General features: G+C 46.4%; 1 protein-coding gene across 2 annotated transcripts; it reads left to right on the top strand.

Moving 5' to 3' along the window:
* The first annotated feature begins 71 nt into the window (after window positions 1-71).
* Window positions 72-18,994, top strand: ATOX1 (antioxidant 1 copper chaperone). 2 transcript variants are annotated; one of them, XM_033096609.1, is made up of 4 exons: window positions 72-181; window positions 2,795-2,870; window positions 5,322-5,491; window positions 17,928-18,994. In XM_033096609.1, the coding sequence occupies exons 1-3, from the start codon at window positions 176-178 to the stop codon at window positions 5,444-5,446; spliced, it is 207 nt and encodes a 68-aa protein (XP_032952500.1). In that variant the 5' UTR covers window positions 72-175; the 3' UTR covers window positions 5,447-5,491; window positions 17,928-18,994. The 2 variants fall into 2 exon arrangements, with proteins under 2 accessions (XP_032952500.1, XP_032952499.1); XM_033096608.1 differs by lacking the exon at window positions 17,928-18,994 and adding an exon at window positions 8,078-8,214.
* The last annotated feature ends 757 nt before the right edge of the window (window positions 18,995-19,751 follow it).

Genomic DNA, 19,751 nt, shown 5'->3' with positions numbered 1-19,751 from the left:
GGACTGGCCCTCCGGCGCGGGGGGCGGGGCCTAACTGCAGACAAGGCAGAAGGGGGCGGGGCATGCTTGCGGGGCTGCTCCTCCCCGCACGCACCCGGAAGCACAGCCTCGCCAAGGCTCACAACCGGGAGAAGCGTCGCCGCCGCCGCCACCACCCACCGTCACCTCCTCAGTCATGCCGGTAAGTGGCCGTCCTGCCCTCGCCCCGCGCAGACCCGCGGCCCCGGCCTTGCGCCTGGACTGCACAGCTGCTTGACCAGATGTTTTTCTGGGGCTCAGACCGCGGCGGGCGCTGTTGCCCCTCTTCTCTGCTCTCCCCACCCAGCCCCCTAGCTTCCGCGACGCTCCAGAAAATCCGATCGGAAAGGGTTATAGGTAGGAGTCAGGCTTCCGAATATCGGACCTGCGAGGCCTCCAGCGATTACAGACCCAGCCCTTCCCTGCATGGATGGGGAAACTGAAACCCAAAGGAAGGCAGAGAGTGGCCCGAGATCCCACAGGGAGTGGTGGCGAGCCGGAACTGGAACGCCTGGTCCCTGCGCGGTCCATCTGGATACCGCTGTCCGCGGGACTGGCCTGAAAGGCGGGTGGGGTGGCCTTCACAGACGTGAAGGTTTTCAGAGGTCTGTATTTTCCTCCCCTTCCCCTGCCCATTCTGGCCGACTTTCAGGTCAGGCGACACTGAATGGAGACAGTGCTTTCTTTGGAACCTGAACCAGGAGCCCCAGAGAGGTTCAGGGACCTGCCCAAAGTCGCCAGTCGCTCCGTGGCAGAGTTTGGGAGGAATGAGTCGGACTTCGCCTGTCTTTGCAATTCACTCAGTCTTAGCCTTGTAGATAAGAAATTAGGGCCTTTTGCAGGTAAAAAATTAAAAACCTCATAACTTAATTCAACGTCATGATGGAAGTTGGGTGGAGCCAGGATAAATCCCCATATCTTCAGACTCCCAATCTCTCCTGGCCTGGCTACACGGGAAGTGCGAACAAAAGTAGTCACTGGCTTGGGAGGAGGCTTTGATCCCAGTTGCGACCTAGAGATCCGGGTTGCGTCCTGTGTTTGGCACTTGCCCACAGTGTACCTAGTTCACAGCTCTGCTCCTAGTGAGTCCAGAGGTGCCTCGCAGATGCCTGGTGTCTTAGCAGCCTAGCTTTGGGCAGCTGACAGGGGAGCCAGAGGCCCCCTGGGCTGAACCACAAACATCTCAGGTTTCATTTCCCTTGGGTCTTGCCAGGTGCCTTGAGACAAATCCCCAGACAACACAAAGTATGGACAAAGAACCTGGCAGCGTGGGCCCTCCCAGTTGAGCAGATCTGCCTATGGCAGTGTCACAGAACAGCATTAATCACCCTGAGACTGACATAGAGGAGGCCACCAGGTTTTTGGGGGAGGTGACAGTGAAGGGAAGGCCAGCTTGAGGATCACTATTCTGTGTTTTACTCCCAGGGATTTAGACAAACAAAAGACCCTCCAGAGGGGATGATCAGAATGAAGGCACCATATCACAAGAGGAACAGCTGAAGGACGGAGGGTGTTAGTCAAGGGTCTGCCATCAAAACTGGAGGGGCAAGAGTGTGTCACCTAAGAGGTTTCTTTAACACATAGCATCTCAGAAACCTTTTTGAAAAATCTGTGCTGCTTACCAACTGGGTGACCTCGGTTAAGCTGTTTTACTTCTCTTTGCCTTGATTTCCTCATCTATAAAATGAGGATAAACACTGTGATCTCACAGAACCATTGTTAGTATTAACTGGAAGAACGCCCATAAAATATTCAGCACAGCCACTGACATAGCTAGTCCCCAAGAAATGATGCCTCTTTTGTAGACCTAGGACAAGTAGTGTAGAACTATAGGCAGGCAGAATTCAAAACCCATTATTAAAAGGACCACAGTGGTCAAGGGTTTAGGCTTTGGAGACTATGTCCGGTCTAGGCCCTGCTACTCACTCGCTGTGTCACCTTGAGCACGTGACCTGACCTCTGAGGAGGAGAGCACTGAATTAGAATGTTTGCCACCCAGAAGCCACCTCTGGGCTTCTGACCTCTGTACTATGGAAGATGAAAGGAGACCTGCTCTATGTAGTCACCAGCAGAAAGCTTCAGATATCTGTTGACTTTCAGTCCTTGGGCAACAGAACTCGCTTTATCGCAACACTCGCTCTATTGCGGTGGTCTGGAATCAAGCCTGGCATAGCTCCGAGCTATGCCTGTATTGACATGCAGCAGTGGACTGAACAAAGCCTCTGTCTTCTGGGAGCTTGGTTTGTTAGATGACCTGAAGATTACAGGATGTCAAGACCACGTGAGGAGTCAAGGAGCCTGGTTTCCCTTACTGGCCTGCCCTCCACCTCACTGGGAGCCCAGGCGAAGCCTTTCCCTTCTCAGAATTTAGGAGCTGCCTCCGAGAATGAGGCATTTGGATAAGAACAGTAGTCTCCGTACATCAGAACCACCAGGGAAGCTTTCTAGTCAGAGTCAACACCCCAGCCCAGACTCACTCATCGGAACCTGTCGTTTTTGCAAGTGATTCTAATGCCGAAGGTGCTCTTCTGATTAGACCAGAAGGTGCATCAATAAGACCACAACAGCCTGAGAGAGAGATAGAAACCCTTAGTTACTCCACTTCACAGTTGGAAGCGTGTGGGGCTCAGAAATAGGCTACCGGTGAGTCTGAGGACAGCCAGATCTTGCCTTGTGTTTCTGCTCTCTGTCTTGGCCCTTGAGTGGGACTGCATATTGGTGGGGTGTGTGGGTCTCTCTGTAGTATTTGGCTCATGGTCCCCTTTGTTTGTTTCAGAAGCACGAGTTCACCGTAGACATGACCTGTGAAGGCTGCTCTAGTGCAGTCACTCGGGTCCTCAACAAGCTGGGAGGTGAGTAAGTGGCCCTCGGCTGGGGATAGAGTGGGGGAAACCCATAACTTATATCATGTGCAAATGCATGTGGACATGGAGCAGGAAAAGCTTCAGTTTATACTGGTAATAACAGCAAACCTAAGACGTATTTAGTACTTAGCATGTGCGAAGTACTCTGCTTAGTGGCTCCTATGGATCAAGTCATTTAATCCTCGTAACCATTTAGGTAGCTTCTTTGACTATCTTCATTATAAGCAGGAGGGAACTGAAGTTCAGAGAGGTTAAGGAACTTGACTGGAATCACACAGCCAGTAAGTGGCAGTGCTGGGATTCTGCCATGCAGTCTAGCTCCAGAGCCCTGGCAGTACTAGTTAGTACGTTGGTGATCTCCAGTGGGATAACTTTTGTTATATGGCACATTTGAGTGTTATTTTCTACTAAGATTTAAAAAATTATAATAACTTTAAAAATGAACTTTGAATCAGTCATGTGCAGAACTCCTAAAGTGCCTCTTTCGGACATATTTAGAAAACCATTATTCTCATCCAGCCCCCTCAAATCTCAGCTAAGGAAACGGAGGCCCAGAGAGGGCTGGGGTCTGGCCCTGAGGCTCCATGAGATAACGACTGAGCTGTGATCAGAGTTCTGGTAGTGCTGGGGGCAGTCGGTCTTCTAAGATTTTCAGTTTTAAAACCCAGATAATAACAGCCCGTGTTCAAAAGGCTTCCACGTAGATGTGATCTCATTAGCATTTAAAGCAGTCCTCTGAGCCGTACTTTCCATCTGTGGAATGGGGATGTTGACACCAAGGCCCTGGAGGGAGGAAACTTGCCCAAAGTCCCACAGTGAGTCAGTGCCTGGTGTCTAGTGCTGTTAATTAGGATCTTAATTTGAAAGGATCTGAAACAGTGGAAAGAACCTGGCTGCCAACTTGCCATGTGACTGTGGCCCCTCTCTGGGGCCTGAGTTTCCGCAGCTGTCATGTGGGAATGGCCGTCTGTATCAGCTTTTGCTGTGGATACTTTGAACTTCTGCTTGGAAGCTTGTCACATACAGAGCGGCAATGTCTGGGTGAAGTGAGGGGGGCCTGCTTTGAGTTGACAGCCCAAGGACACCTGCCCAGGAACCTGGGCTGCAAGAATCACAGTTTGAAATCCACTATGTTAGATGGTCCCAGAGCTTCTTCCAGCTTTATGCTGCCACCAAAGTATCCCAAAAAGGAGGGAGACACTTCTGAGCCAAAAGATAAGAACTCAGAGTGCAGCAGGGTACATTGCAACCCCTCCCCACCCTGGGTATTCATTAGGTACAAATTCAGATATTATAACTAAACTCTGTGCCATGTGATTTTTTTTTTTTAAGGCCCCTTGACTGATGTTTGGTGATCGGCCTTTGAACTTGGGCAGGTTTCTCCCCATCGGTGGCCTCCTGAGATGGGTCAGAAGGGTTTTTGAATTGATTGGGGCCCTAGATGAGCAGTGCTGGGCCTGAGAAATCACAGACTAATGGCATACTTGAACTGGAAAGACCATAGGGGCTGGCCAACCCCAATCCTTCCTATACAGATGTGGAATCAGGCCTTGAGAGGGCAGGACCCAGCAGGTCAGTGGTGAAGCCACACCCAGAACCTATCAAGGGCCTTCTCTGTGCATCCTGTTGTCTCAACAAGACCCACTCTGCTTGTGCCGCTTAGGGGTCTTAAGTTGGCACAGCCCTTTAGGAGGGCAATTTTGCAATATCTATTAACACTGAAAATGTGCCAGTCTGTTGCCCCACAATTTCCATTCTATGAATTCATGGTATAGAAATATTTTCACAGGTTTTATAAGATATGTTCAAGTATGTTTACGGGAGCATTGCTGTTATAATAGTGAGAAACTAGAAGCAACCTCCATGTCCTTCAGCAGGGGATTGAGTATATGTATGGTGCATCCACACTATGGAATACAGTGGAGCTATGGGAAAAGAAAGAACGACGTAAGTCTGTGTGTGCTAACTCCGATGGCAAGATATCTTGGCATTGGAAGGTGAAATATAGCAAGACCTGTTTATATGGTACGATGCCACTGGGGGGAATTATTTTTCATTTGTCTACCGGAGAAAGACTGGACAGATGCCATACTGTTCACAGTGATTTCTAGAGGTTGGAGACAGTAGGGGCCTTACACTTTCAAATTTGATTCAGAAATGTTTGCCTTTAAAAAAAAAAACAATGACATGTTTGTATTACTTAAAAAGGAAACAGAAGAAGCCCTAGAGTGGAGTAGGGATCAGCAAACTACAGCCTTACAGAGAATATTTCCTGATCCCTGGTCCAGAGGAAAGGAGAAGAGCGGCTGCGAAAAAGAAATTCAAAGCCTGAACTCTTTCTCGGGCTGACTGTGAGAGTTTCTGCTTCCACTCCCTGACACACACACACACACACACACACACACACACACACACCCCACCCACTTCTTCTTCCTGCAGGAGTTCAGTTTGAGATCGACCTGCCCAGCAAGAAGGTTTCCATCGAGTCTGAGCACAGCGTGGATACTCTGCTGGAGACCCTGAGGAAAACAGGGAAGACCGTTACCCTTCTCAGCCCCAGCTAGTGAGGGCCTGGGCCCCCAGCCTGCAGGATGGACCAAAGTGGGCAGGTGGGTGAGACCCCAGCACTTCAACACAATAGTTCATTACCTAATGCCAGTCACACCTCCAGGGAATCCGTACAGCCCCCTGGGAGTAGAGGTTGCCCTGTGTAATGTCTTCCAGGGTCCCCTTTATGACGTGAGGGGTGCATTTCATGGTCAGCCAGGTTTAAGTTTCGAGTATACGATCCTGAGCCGTGTGTCTTTTGCTATGATAAGTTGACTGTCCCATCAGAGATAACACCTATGCGCTGGGCGTCGCACTCCTGTGCACTGACGAGGTCAGTGAATTCAGAATCGTGCAAAAATGATTGTGTGCCTCAGGTGGATATTCCCTTTATTTTACGTGTGCCGGCACGCTTCACTATGGAACTGGGGCAGACCTTACTCATCCATCCAACATTCCTTCCTTCTGTGCGCAGCACTCCCAGGATCCTTCACAGCACCGCCCTCCTAGCGTCACACCCACGTAGTGCATTTGATGCGTGAGTTGCAATGACTGCCACATCCTTGGTGTGGTTCAGTGCTCTCACTATAATTGAGGAAACTGAGCCCTAGCGAGGGTAAATGGTGTGGCTGAAGCCGCACACAGGTGAGTGGCAGAGGCAGGACGAGAGTCAGGCATCTGGAATCAGAGTTCTCTAATGGCTGGTGACATTGTCCTCTGAATGGACCCACGGAGAGCTTCCCCCAGGCAGAGACCAGTTCTAATGACTGGTGGGCCCTGTCAGTCCCCTGAGAGTTTAGCCTCCTTCCTAAAGCTGTCCATTGGAATCTGAGCTGGGGCGAGTCCTGTGTATACAGTGAACTCACATGCAAACCATGAGATGTCAGATGCATCTGCTTTCCTCATCCCCTTTCCGTCCATGGATACAACCCATGTTCAGGAAGGAGCACAGGATGGATAATTAGAATTCCAGGATTCTGATTCCAGCCCTGCCCTCATTTCACACTGTGACTTTAGACACTTCTGTTCACGTGCCCGAGACTCAGTCTTCCCATCTGTAAAATAGGGCTACAGCCTCTTCCCTGCTTTCCTGCCTGATGGGGATTACTATGAAATCCCTCTGAATATGGTTCCATCATGCTGAAGATCCGTGTTCATCATCATTCCTACATTCCTAGGGTTTTGTGGGGAGGCTGAGTGGAGGAAAGGGGGTTCTGGGCCCCTCCATTGAGTCCCACGTAGCCCGGTTTCATATTGGGCCTCAGTGTAAGATTGTGTTTGATGAAAGTGTTCTGACCAATTACATTGTTTTGTATACCTGAAACTAATTTAAAAAATAAAAAAAGGGGGACGGATGCAGGGAGGGAAGAGAAAAACCTTCCTGAGCTGGCTATATACATGGGAGAGCCCCAGTGCAGACACTTTGAATTAGAATCTCCTGGCCTAGGCATGTGAATATTGTTCCACTAAAAAAGTAATAGCTGTCAGTTGTAAAACCATGTGTAGCATAATGATTTTCTCAGTGTTGTTTTTTTTTTTAATTGAAGTGAAATTCACATAACGTGCAATTAACCATTTTCAAGTGTACCATTCACTGGCACTTAGTGTATTGACAGTGTTATACAATCACCATCTCTTTCTAGTTTCAAAACTTTCATCACCCCAAAAAAACTCCTTGTACCCATTAAGCAATCTCTCCCCACTGCCTCTTCTCTCCTTCCCCTGGTAACCACTAATCTGCTCTCTGCTGCTCTGGATTTACAGATTCTGGGCATTTCGTAGAAAAGGAATCATAGGCTCTGTGACCTTTGTGTCTGGCTTCTTTCACTTAGTATCATACTTTCAAGATTCATCTAAGCGGATCAGTACTTCATTCCTTTCTGTGGCCTGATAAGTCTCCTAGAAGTTGTATTTATTTATTTGTTTGTTTGTGTTAGTTTTTCCGTATAGGAAGTGCCACACGTGTATAAGTAGAGCAGTAAAAACGAATCCCTATGGACCCCATCAGCCAGATCCAACAGTAATCCAGTCACTGCCATCATTGTTTCCTCCATGGCCCACTCCCATATTGTTCCAAAGAAAATTGTAGACATCATGGAATTTTATGTGTACATAGTCAGTAACCATGTGTAGTACGGGAAGGCTCCCTGAGATTCGGATGCACGGCACTGGGTGAAAATCACCCATCAAGTGAGCTTTACCCCACAGTCTGTATTACGAGCCCTCCCTCCCCGATGACTGATTTGAATCCAGGTTTGGGAACCAGAGATAGAATATTTATTGGTTATGAAGTCACCTTGATCATCGGGCTCTTTACAGATGCGTTTGCTTATGATTTTGCTCATTGTTTTCCCAGGGTAAGTTGAAACAGGACAGGGAGTGCTATCCCAGCAGCCCTGAGAGTCCCCAAAGAAAGCGTTGGCAGCGATCTGCTTAGCAGGGTTAGTGGGTTCCAGCTAAGCTGAGTATAACAGACTCGGGGGAGCAATGTGCAGGCCTGGTCACTGGCCTTCCAGTCCTGCTCCAGCTCCTGGGCTTCCCTCCTCTCCACCACAGCTGCCTCTTCGAGAACCCTGACTGCTCCTGCAATGCTTCCGTGTGCACTGCAGATGGCACCTTTGTTCCACCTAATTTTTCATCTCTTCCAGGACCCCCATCCTTCCCTGCTTTCCAGACAGATCTGGAACCTGGCAATCCTGCTCAACAATGGGAGTTCTGCGGAGACCCTCACTTGCCCTGCTGCTCCCTAGCTTCCCTGCAATAAAGTCGAGCTGCTTTTGTTGGAGATGCTGTCTCTTCGGTGGTCTCAATGTCACTTGCTTAGATGCTATGTTGTGATGCTCACGCGTTGCTCTGAAGGACATAACTGCATGTTTACTTGGGTTGGAGTCTGAGAGCTCCCAGCCGGGAGTAGGAGGCTCAGTGGATTCTGAGTCTTTGCTGTGTGGTCTTTTGCAAGTCACTTCCCCTCTCTGGACCTTCCTTTTCCTCATCTATAAAGTGAAGCTGTTAGGTCAGATTGGCGATTTTTTTTTCACTACTTTTTTTAGATTCCATATTTTGAAAAACTTTTGTCTATCAAATGACTTGCATGTAAAGGATGTCAGATCTTAAGGCAGTTAGAAGAGTGGGAAGAGGCAGTGAAGACAGACTGCCTAGGATAGAGTCCAAGCTCAAGTAACCTCTTGACGTCCGCAGGCCTAAAACGTGGTATTAATAGCATCTACTGCAAATGGTGGTCATGTGGAGTAAGTGAGGAGACACATGTAAATTACTCAGAGTAGTGCTTGCCAGTTATAAATCACTCAGAAAAACATTGTCTGTTTGCATATTTATGTTTTGTGTTTCATTAATCAAAGATCTGTAGAAGCGGAGATTAGAATTTCAGTCAGCCTAAAAATTAGAATTCCAATCAACCTAAAAATGAGTCCCTCACAGCACAGAGTTGATTCAACTATATCAAAACAAAGGGAATGTTTTAGTTTTTGCAGCTTTATTTTTTTAGAGTATTTCTTTAAACCAGCAGCTCTCAAACTTTTTCTATCTTAGGATGCATTCATACCCTCAAAAATCACTATCTCAACAAGAGCTTTTGGTTATGTGGGGCATGCAATACTAGAAATTAAAAGGAATTTTTGAAACACAAGAATACACACACATGCACCCCATTAGCCATCAAGACTAGATGAGGTGAGTGCATAGCGTTTAGATTCTGGAAACTTCATTGTGCCGTTGTAAGAGAGGAAAAGGCGTCTTATGGCAATCGTTTTTACCTCATGTACCTTCTGAAAGGTCTTGAGGACCACACATTGAGAACCACTGCTTTAACCACTTACAGGGCAGTGACTGCGGACCCTGGGATAAGCCCTGGCTCAGCCCTTGGCCTTCTGTGACCTTGAACCAGTCAGGCCATTTCCTTATCCACACGTAATACCTCCACCTCAGGGAACTTGGTAGCCAGAAATAAGACTTTGTTTCGACTCCAAACTGTGTGCTAGCATAATTTGGGGTCCATTATGAAATTATTAAACAAGTCTTAGCCATTTCTGTCTTGGTTGATCTCTCGGGGACACGGGGATTTTTTTTCCCCCAACTTTCATGGTATCTGGGTTTCTTGGCCACAAGATGGCACTGTCCTTGGGGGTTTGACCATCCACAGAGAAGTCCATTTCTGGGAGTATACACTTGAGGAGTTTCTCCATTTTCACGGCTTCCGCAGGAGACACGGTTCAGGCTGGCTGGCCCGAGGGTTGAGACCCTGGCGCCTCTCGGGGCAAATGCCCCTGGGAGGAGTTCCTGTCCTTTGGCTCTTCTCTGCCCCTTCCTCCCCCGCTGGAATCCAAGTTTCCAGCTGAAGCCCTTGGTTCTGTTCAAGGCCCCAGAGGAGCTGGGGAACGAACTCCCACGCCTGCCAGCAGCCCAGCTGGCTGTCCATGGAGGAAATGAGATCACAGCAGAGTGCTGGCTTATGCTTCCCTAGCCCCTGACCCAGCCCTCCTTCCCAGCCTTTCCCAGCCCCGGGTCCTCTTGTGTCTCCCAGATGTCTTGCTTTTGTTCATGCTGCCCCCACACCCACGTCTATGGAATGATCCTCTCCGCCTGCCTCCCTCCCTCGGCCTTGTCTCCATGTAGATTCCTTTCCCTCCCTCACATACCACAGCCTTCAGGAAACCTCTCCACAACTGGAAGTAATTTATTTCTCCTCTTGGCCCTCACAGCATTTATCCCACCAGCTTCAGTCTTGTGGTAAAGCTTTCTGTCCACGTGTCCTGTCCTCAAGGATCAGGCCTTCTGTGCACAGAACAAGCACTGAGGGACTATTTGATGGATGTGTAACAGCCGCCGTTTGGGGGGCATTTGTCCGTCCTCCCCTTACCTTAATCTCATTCCATCCTATCTGGTTCCCATGAGACAGTGGACTAGCCCAGCGGTATTAAGCCATGCCCCGGACTTCAGCAGATCTGGATTCAAATTCTGCTTCCACCACTTCACAACTACACGGCCTTGGGAAAGTTACTGATTCTTTTGCGCAACTCAGTTTCCTCATCTGTAAAATGGGGATCAGAATAGTACCTATCCCATGTCACTATTGGGACTTAAGAAGCAGCACGTGCCTGACGCTTGATGACAGCATTCCACAAAATAGCTTTTTGTTTGAACAAAAAGTTTCATGATTATACAATTTGCAATTGGAACACCGAGATTTGAAAAATTCAGGTCTAGATCCTTTCAACCCTGGCAGACGATGAAAAGTACCAGTGGAACCTCAAGCACCGCATTGTATGGGAGGTAAGCTGTTGGTGAGGACGCAGCCCTCTCCACGGCATTCTCCTTTAATGAGTGCCAGTCTCTTAAAAAACCCAAGTCTGTCATTTCTGGGGAGTGTCCGTCAGAGCTGCTTTTAGATTCCATGTCTTTAGGGACTGTGGCCACACAGTTTAAGTGGACAAGTTTCCTAAGCTGCTCCCTAAGGGGGAAGGTCTGCCGCCTGGAGCCTTGAAATAAAACATCAAAGCCGCTGCAAATAGGGACGTTATCACCCACGGGCCTCCTTATCACGGACTCCTGGCATCCTAATCCTTTTAGAACTCTGTGTAGCTCTCTAGGCAGCTCGGAGCAGGCCGTATCTTGGATAAGAATGCAGGCTCTGCGGACAGATGGCCTCGGTCCCAGCCTGGCTGTGTATCAGCTGCGTGAGCTTGGGCAAGTTGCTCAACTGTCCAGGATCTTAGTTTTCTCATCTGTAAAACAGGAATAACAACTATACCTTCTCAGAGTGAGGTGAGATGGTGCGTGCACACGGAGAGGGTTCAGCTTGGCTGCTGCCATGATCAGTGCAGGATCTTAGGAAAGGAGAAGACCGAGTTGGTCATTGCAGCCCAGTGTGCACGTCCCCTCCCTCGGATGGCTGGCCCCGAGCCTGGGCCTGCACCCCATCCCTGAGAGGGAGCAGCAAGAGCAGCTCCGTGAGGGAAAGTTCTGGTGTGCAACCCTGGCACTTGTCATGACTGGGGTGAGACTGTCCTGACACACAGGCCATCATCCATCAAGCCTTTCCCCCCGTGGGCGCTCAGAGGCGGGACACGCTTTCCCGTTCCCATCCCTCCCACCTCTCCCTGGTCTACCCCACAGGGAATAGTCCCAACTCCTCCGGGACAGAGCTGAGTGACCGGACCACCTGCTCACTGTTGAGAACCTCTGTTGAGAACCTTTTGATAGTAGGAGCTGAGAAAACATAGCCAAGGGCAGGCAGTGCTGGGCCCCCACTGACCCAGCTCCCACGGCTTCCCTACTCAGCATGGAAAGAGCTGGAGTGAGTAGAGAGAGCACGAGGTCATCTGACAGAGGGAACCTGGCTGGGCAGGTGACTTAGTCCCCTCTCACTTCACAGGTAATGTGCAGAAAGCTCCTAGCATATAGTTGGTGCTCAGTCAGTGGTGGTATTCTGTTTTACATTTTTGATCATGTGCCCCTGAATCCCAGAACTTTGGAAAAGGACTGTCAGTCAGGCCACACCCACCATCAGACCTGGCTTCTACTCTGCTCGGTCCCTGCCCTTCCCCGGGTCCAATCTGGAAACAGCCCTCACGGAGGCAGCCGCTTGTGGGTATCTAACTGCCTTTTTGGTCTAAACAGTAGCTGTGGTTCCCTCTAGTAATTAGAGGCCAGAAAAGCTAGAGGGAGATGTCAAAGGCTAAAGGCTGGAAAAGCAACCTGGAGTCTTGAGATCTCCCATGTCCCACTGAGGGCTGGGCGACCTTGACTCAGACCCTCCTGCCATCACCGCAGGCCTGTGCCTCTTCTTCAGACCAAATACCTCCAGAGATGGTACGGGCCTCAAGGAATACTAGAACGTTAGAGGTGGGCACGTCTCTAGAAATAAGTCCTACTGCCTCATTTATTGGTATTATGTTATTAATGGAAATGTCTAGCTTATGATGATACAGAAGAATTACAAAAAATTAATCTTATTTATATATTAGCCCCCGGCTTCCCCCAATCTCCACATGACAAAGAAAATCCTCTTGGTTTTTGATGTATATCTTCCAAATCCTTTTAAGGCTTATGTAAATATATCTAAGTAAGCATAAAAGGCTAGGCACTGTAGCATTTCAAAGCTCAGGCTCTAGAGTTAGACTGTGTGGGTTCAAATCCTAGCTTCATATCTTACTGGCAAGTTATTCAACCCATTTAGGCCACTGTGTCCCCATCAGTAAATGGGAGATGATTGCATTTAGATCATAGGGTGCTTCTGAGAATTAAACGAGATAATCCACATAAATCATTTGGCACAGTGGCTGGCATGTAGAAGACTCACGAAGCGATAACTATTTTATTAGTACTGATGTTTTGTAACCTGCTTCTTTGACTAAATAGTTCAGGGACTCATTTTCATCTCAACTGTGTGTATTTATCTGTGGCTGCTGCTGCACTACAATGGCTGGCCCACAAAGCCTAACGGAAGAATTTTGTCAATTCATGGTCCAGATCAGTGATTTCAGGCCATGTTCTATGGAAACCTAAGGTTCCATCCAGGGATCTCAAGGAAAAGAGAGGAGGAGATGGTGGGACTCTAGGCCTCCAGCACTTCTCCACCAAGATTGATCCTCTTATTTGTTAAAATTAACCAGTTGTTCTGCCAAACACTTAAGGAAGAAATTATCCCAATTCTCTACAATCTCTCTCAGAATAGAAGCAGAGGGAATACTTCCTAACTCATACTGTGAGGCCAGCATTACCTTTATTCCAAAACCAGACAGACAGTACAAGAAAACTGTGAACCAGTATCTCTTATGAACATAGATGCAAGAATCCTCAACAAAATATTAGCAAATCAAATCCAACAATGTATAAAAAGAAATATATACCACGACCAAGTGCGATTTATTCTAGGTATGCAAGGCTGGTTTAACATTTGAAAATTAATGAATGTAATCCATCACATCATTAGGCTAAAAAAAAAACCCACATGATCATATCAATAGATGCAGAAAAAGCATTTGCCAAAGTCCAATACCCATTCATGATAAAAATTCTCAGTAAACTAGGGATGGAGGGAACATCCTCACTTGATAAAAATATCTACAAAAATACCTACAACTAACATCATACTTAATGGTGAGAAACTTGAAGCTAAGATCAAGTACACAACAAGGATATCCTCTCTTACCACTGCTTTTCAACATCGTACCAGAAATCCTTGCTCATGAAACAAGGAAAGAAAAGGAAATAAAAGGAAGGAAGAAATAAAACTGTTTGCAGATAAAATGATTGTCTATATGGAAAATCCAAAAGAATCGGGGTTCAGAGAGCTTCCAGGTTGGGGAACATATTCACGTACTGGGAAGGTGGTGTACCCCCAACTCCACAGGGACAGAAACTACTGCACTTGTGAGTCTCCTGGACCTCACTCTATGAATCTCTTCATCTGGCTGTTCAAGTGTATCCTTTATCATTTCCTTTAATACCCGGTAATTAAGTATCTTCTTGAGTTTCTGTGAGCTGTTCCAGCAAATAATTAAACCCAAGGGGGAGAAGATGATGGGAACCTCTGATTTGCAGCCAAGTCAGACAGCAGGTGTCGGTAACCTGTGGACCTACTACTTGCGATTGACATGTGAATAGGGGGAGTCTCGTGGCACTAAGCCCTTAACCTGTGGGATGTGACACTATGTCCAGGCAGTGTCAGAATTGACTTAAATTGTAGGACACCCAGTTGATTTTGCAAATTGCTTAGTGTACAGGAAAAAAAAAAATCCCCACACATCTGGTGACCAGAAGTGTTAGAAATGTCCTGTGTGAATGTAAAGGAGAAAGACACAGGAAGAGAACTGGAGGTCTTTCCAACACGACCATATATATGGCAACATGTTAAGATTTGTCAAAGCCAGTAGGTAGATAACAACGATATTAACTTAATTATCCTCTATACCTTCTTTGTATACTTGAAATGGTTCACAAATTAAAAAAGACTTGATATATAAACATGGAAAAGACTGCGAATAGTTCAAAAGGATATACAAAAAAATAAATATCCCATTTATTTGTGGTCCTACTCCTCAGAAACACTGATTATTACCAATTTCACATGCACCTTTCAGGAATAGTCTCAAATGCGAGCTTGACTACCCCAAAGAGCTGCTGCACGCAGAAAAATCATTAACCATCCTGACACCCCTGGATGTCCGATTCTCCTCACCCACTGGGCAGCAGGCCTGCACACTGAGGCCTTCTTTGGAGAGTCTACATCATTACCCTGTATTTTAGATGTTCACTAGAAACCACTCTTTGTTTCCTCTGATATTGGACCTGCACCTATCTTGTGTCTCTTCCAATCGGCACTTATGTGGGCTTCTCTTATTTAATCAGGGTCAGTTTCTCTGGTGAATGCCTGCTTATCTCTCTGACGTGTTCTCCCCAGGATCCCTAGAATGAAATTTTCATATGCCTAACCACCTATATTTTAAGTCAGACCATCGCAAACATCTCAAAATTTGGTAAAAATCAGCCCAGCCATTATCTTACAATGGGGTACACAAATAGACAAGACGTCACAAACTTCACTTTGTTACATGGATAAATTCCCCACTGTTCCCTTGCTCTGACCTTTAGGAAAGACAAAAGAGAGAAAACTTACAAAATGAGAGCACACTTAGCACTCTGTTCTGTACCCTGCTTTTTCTTTTTCTTATCACTATGTGTTGAATGGTTTCATGTTTCACATCAGTCCACATAGTTTTGCCCTTGCATTTATAGTATAAATACTGGTTCAGTTCCACTTGTGAATATACTGGGGGCTAAAATCAATAATAATCCTATTCTTTCTGAAATAAAGTCTTAATTTCTGTTAAGTATAGTACAACAAACAAAGCAGTTGGATCCCTTAAAGTCCCATGTCCTGGGCGAACAGGGATGTTTGGTCACTGTATATAAATACTGTATAAACATTTAACAAGTTTGAATAGGAGGTGGTACGCAATCTTCATCTTCGCCCTAGAACAAAACTATTAACCAAATATCGTCCGTGTGAAATAAGGATGTTTCTAGGACTTTTGTTATCACTGTTGGAAATGGGTGCTCATAGGTAGCTGCATAGGATTCCATGGTCTGATTTCTCCATAACTTTATTAAACCCGTTCCCTACTGATGGACACTTAGTTTCTTTCCAGTGTTTTGCTGGAACAAACAAGTCTGCCATAAATGTCCTTATTTATTCCATAAACTGGCAAATTGCACATAATAATTTGTTTTGAAAATAAGGTTTTCCTGCTCAAAACAAAACTTAAAAAGCTGCAGGATTAAAGACTCTTTCATCTTGGGCCTTCTGTGAGTCGCCCTTTCTTCAGGTAACTGACCGAATGGAGGATGAGTTTAAAATGGGTTGGCAGGCAACTCCCGGGAAGGAAGCCCAGGCAAAAGGGGAGGCTTCCTGGGGTGCTCGAGGGAGAAAAACAACCCCATGCTGTGGTTCCCAGCATGGAGGGGGTGTTTATCAAGGCGGGTGGGAGATGAGTTGGCCAGACTTCGAGGGGTCCAGTGTTGGCTGGGAGCAGGCCTGAGAGACTGGAGCCATTCAGCTGTGTTCTAAAAGGAGCAGGGAGAGGAAGGAAAAACAAGCCCAGACACACACTGGGTGGCTGCCGGCTGGCCAGGGCTCTTGGTACAAGCAGCCCAGTGCCAGGCTATGGGGCCCAGCCAGCTCTCCCCCCCGGGAACCCACCCCAGACTGGGCAGGTTTAGGTCAGTTCTGAAATTGTTTCTTGGGGCTATTAGAAATAATTTTTTTATAGAGTATGGGATAAGTCAGTACTTTTCCAGAGAGATGGGCTACCTGGACCAGAAAGGTGATTTTCTACCAGGTTCTATGTGTGATGCTTATGTATTAATGCACCTTTATCCATCAAAGGGGCTGCAGCATCACTTGCCAAACTATTGTATGTGGGATGCTCCTAGTGAAACACAAGGTCCAAAAGACAAAAAAGTTTGGAAAGTGCCAGATCTTCAAAGTCAAACAAAATTCTCCATTGTGGAAAACCTTCAATATGCTATTAATAATACTGTACTTCATGAATTTTCCAAAAGGAGATCTGTGTGGAAAAAGCCAGGTTTGGTGTTGAATGAGGATGGAATGCCCTGTACTACAGGCTGTATTTGCAAGTCTTTGCCATCCTGGAGTCATTGGGTAAGGCTGGTAACTTGCATCTAGGGTCCCTTCCCCTGGAAAGAACTTGAAAATAAAATGCGCTAATTTGCTGATTGATATTAAGAAGTCCTTTCCCCTCTCTGAGCCTCACATTCTCCTGTCAAATGAGGTGGTCAGACTATTTCATTTATTTTTTAACTTTTGGATCCGAGGAAGCCTTCTGCCAAACAAAGTCTTAAGCATCATTCTACACAAAACAGATGAAAGTGGTCTTTAACCAAAATGTTTTTAAGGTAATATTACATCATTATAACACGGAAGTGTTTATTGTAAAAGTCAGGATAGGGGTACTTTTAGGAGCAAGGAGGTAGTGGTGATTGGGGCAAGGCACAAAAAGGGCTTCTGGGATGGCTACAAAATTCTATTTCTTGCCTTGATTGGAAGTTTCAAGTGGTATTTTTCTAATCATTCAGTAAACTATAAAAATATCATATTACTAATGCATTATAAAAACAATCACTGAGAAAAGTAGAAAAAATTTTAATAAGAATAAAAATACAAGGTTGGACAATTAAGTTTGCCAACTCATCCTCGAAAAAGTGCTACATACCTCATTGCTAAATATCATTGCGGTCACCTTTGAAGTAATCCCTTTGGGAAGTTATGCACCAACGACAGTGCCTAGTCCATCCTTCAAAGCAATTTTGGAACTCTTTTTCTGGGATGGCCATCAGAGCTGTCATCGTGTTACCCTTGATGTCCTGAATGTCATCAAAATGTTTTCCTTTAAATATTTCCTTTGTCTTAGGGTAAAGAAAGAAGTCATTGGGGGCCAGATCAGGTGAGTAGGGAAGGTGTTCCAATACAGTTATTTTTTTACTGGCTAAAAACTCCTCACAGACAGTGCCGTGTGAGCTGGTGCATTGTCGTGATGCAAGAAGCATGAATTGTTGGCGAAAAGTTCAGGTCATCTAATTTTTTCACGCAGCCTTTTCAGCACTTCCAAATAATAAATTTGGTTAACTGTTTGTCCAGTTGGTACAAATTCATAATGAATAATCCCTCTGATATCAAAAAAGGTTAGCAACATCGTTGCAATGAGTTTGGGAACTTAATTGTCAGACCTCATAGAAGACAAAACAAAAAAAATCAATCACTGGGAACCCAAATGTGTCAATTAGGTTTAGTTGCAAGAGGCAGACACTCCAAAATAAAAGTAGCTTAAATAAGATAGAAATGTATGTTTCTTTCATGTAAATGAAGGGTGGCGGTGAGCAGTCCAGGGCACTGTAAGTAATGTAAGAACTCAATGATCATCAAGGACCCACGGCTCCTTCTATCTTTTTGTCCACCAGCTTCAACATGAGACTTCCAATTCAAAGTCCAAGATGGCTGACTGAGCTCCACCATCATGTCCACCTTAGAGCCAACAAGAAGAAGGATAAGAAAGACACACCATCTCATTTTAAGAAAACCCCCAGAAGTAGTACTCAAACAACCTTTATTTACATCTCATTGACCAAAACTTAATTGCATAGCCCTACCTATCTGCAAGGGATGCTGGGAAATGTAGTCTTCTATCTGGGTGGCCATGAACCCACCCAACTGTAGTTTCCACAACCAGGGAAAAAAGGAAGGCTAGATTTAGGAGACCAACAGAATCTACCACACATATTAATGGATTTTTTTGTTTTTGATGTGTTGAAATTTAATGGGTGACTGATATCAGTGTCTTTGCCGCTTTTCAGTCACAGTTTTAAATATAGCTTGAAGTATACAAAATGAGATGAATATTAGTCTGTGGAACTGCAGAAGCACTCACAGAATGTGGCTCATAAAGCCCTGAACTAGAGATTCCCTCAGAGCGTTTCTAGCTTTGACATTCTAGAATTCTATGAAAGCCCTACCCCCTTCCATGAACTTACAGAGGACTTTATCTCTGGGGACTGGCAGGGGACTTCTCGTAACCTTTGGGACTGAGAACTGTGCTCATTGTTTCTTCTGAGTCAGCACAGCCCCAGCCAAATATCTTGAAAAGCTCTCTGTCATTCAGTGGCCTTCCCTCTCGGGCTGGGAGTTCCCCAGAGAAGGTGTAGCTTACTGAGACATTGAAAACTCAGTGTTTCAAGCCAGTGGCTGCCTCTTAGCAGGGAGTGGCTCAGACTTTCCTTCCAGAGTTTCAGAGATCTTTCTGGTAGAAGGGGCTATCTTTGGTTCAACCCTTTCATTTTTCAGAGGAGGAAGCATGGATCCTAAGAGGTTAAGAGATTTATATGACATCACCAGCAACTTATAGCAGGGCTGGGCCGCCTACTGCCTTGTTTCGATGTTTTCTATTATCATTCATTATAATAGCTCAAATTTCATGTTAAGCATATTATATCCCTCATCTCATTTAATCTTCACAATAAACTTGAGAGGTACGTACATTTGTTTTCTTTCTTGGTCATTTCCCCGATGAAGAAACTGCAAGCCGAGGCTACATTGTTTCTCAGTGTGAATCCGAATTTGAATCTAGGAAGTGCAAGTGCAGAGTCTGCGCTTTAATGTCTATGCTAAGAACCACTGCCTCCCAGGCCTGCTCTGGGGAGGACGGACTACTCCTCCCAGGCCTGCTCCCAGGCATGGGGAGGACGGACTACTACGGAGCAGGAACACTTCACCACACCTTGGATATCACAGCCCCTCAGGCCACCCTTCGCCCCAATGTTATGCTCCTCCATCGACTTCTTGATGTCTAATTCAGCAGTTTGGCCCAGGGAATAATATGCCCTGAGGTGTGGATACAAAATGTTCCACAGTGCGAAAGCCCACGCCCCAGACAAAGTGGGTGTGTTGGTATATTTACCAGGAGCACCTGTCTACGTGAGACAATCCTCTAACACCCCCAAAAGGGTCAAATGGTGCTTCAAAGCCTGCAAGGGTTGTGACGCTAGATGTGGGGACCACGACCGCCCCCAGAGGCAGTGCCGTCCCTGGGCCTTGCCCAGCAGCCTGCAGCCTAGCTCCCTTTCCGGCAGTTTCTGTGTTGTATACAAAGTGGCACTGCAGCAGCAGGGCATTTCCGCCTGGCAGTGCTCACTCTTCCCCAGGGCAAAGGAGCTGAGGAATCGCCTCCCTAATGGCCAACAGGAAGCTCTCAGGATGAGACGCACTGTGGGAACTTGAGCGGTTTCGCT

The sequence above is a fragment of the Rhinolophus ferrumequinum genome, chromosome 24 (genome assembly GCF_004115265.2).
Source record: "Rhinolophus ferrumequinum isolate MPI-CBG mRhiFer1 chromosome 24, mRhiFer1_v1.p, whole genome shotgun sequence".
NCBI lineage: Eukaryota > Metazoa > Chordata > Mammalia > Chiroptera > Rhinolophidae > Rhinolophus > Rhinolophus ferrumequinum.
Note: the sequence above shows the minus strand (reverse complement) of the source record. Positions and strands in the feature narration are given on the sequence as shown.

Bases quoted from the DNA above. Each gene is read 5' to 3' on its own strand.
- ATOX1 (XM_033096609.1), top strand. The intron at 2,871-5,321 runs GTGAGTAAGTGG...TTCTTCCTGCAG, and splicing joins GGTCCTCAACAAGCTGGGAG to GAGTTCAGTTTGAGATCGAC.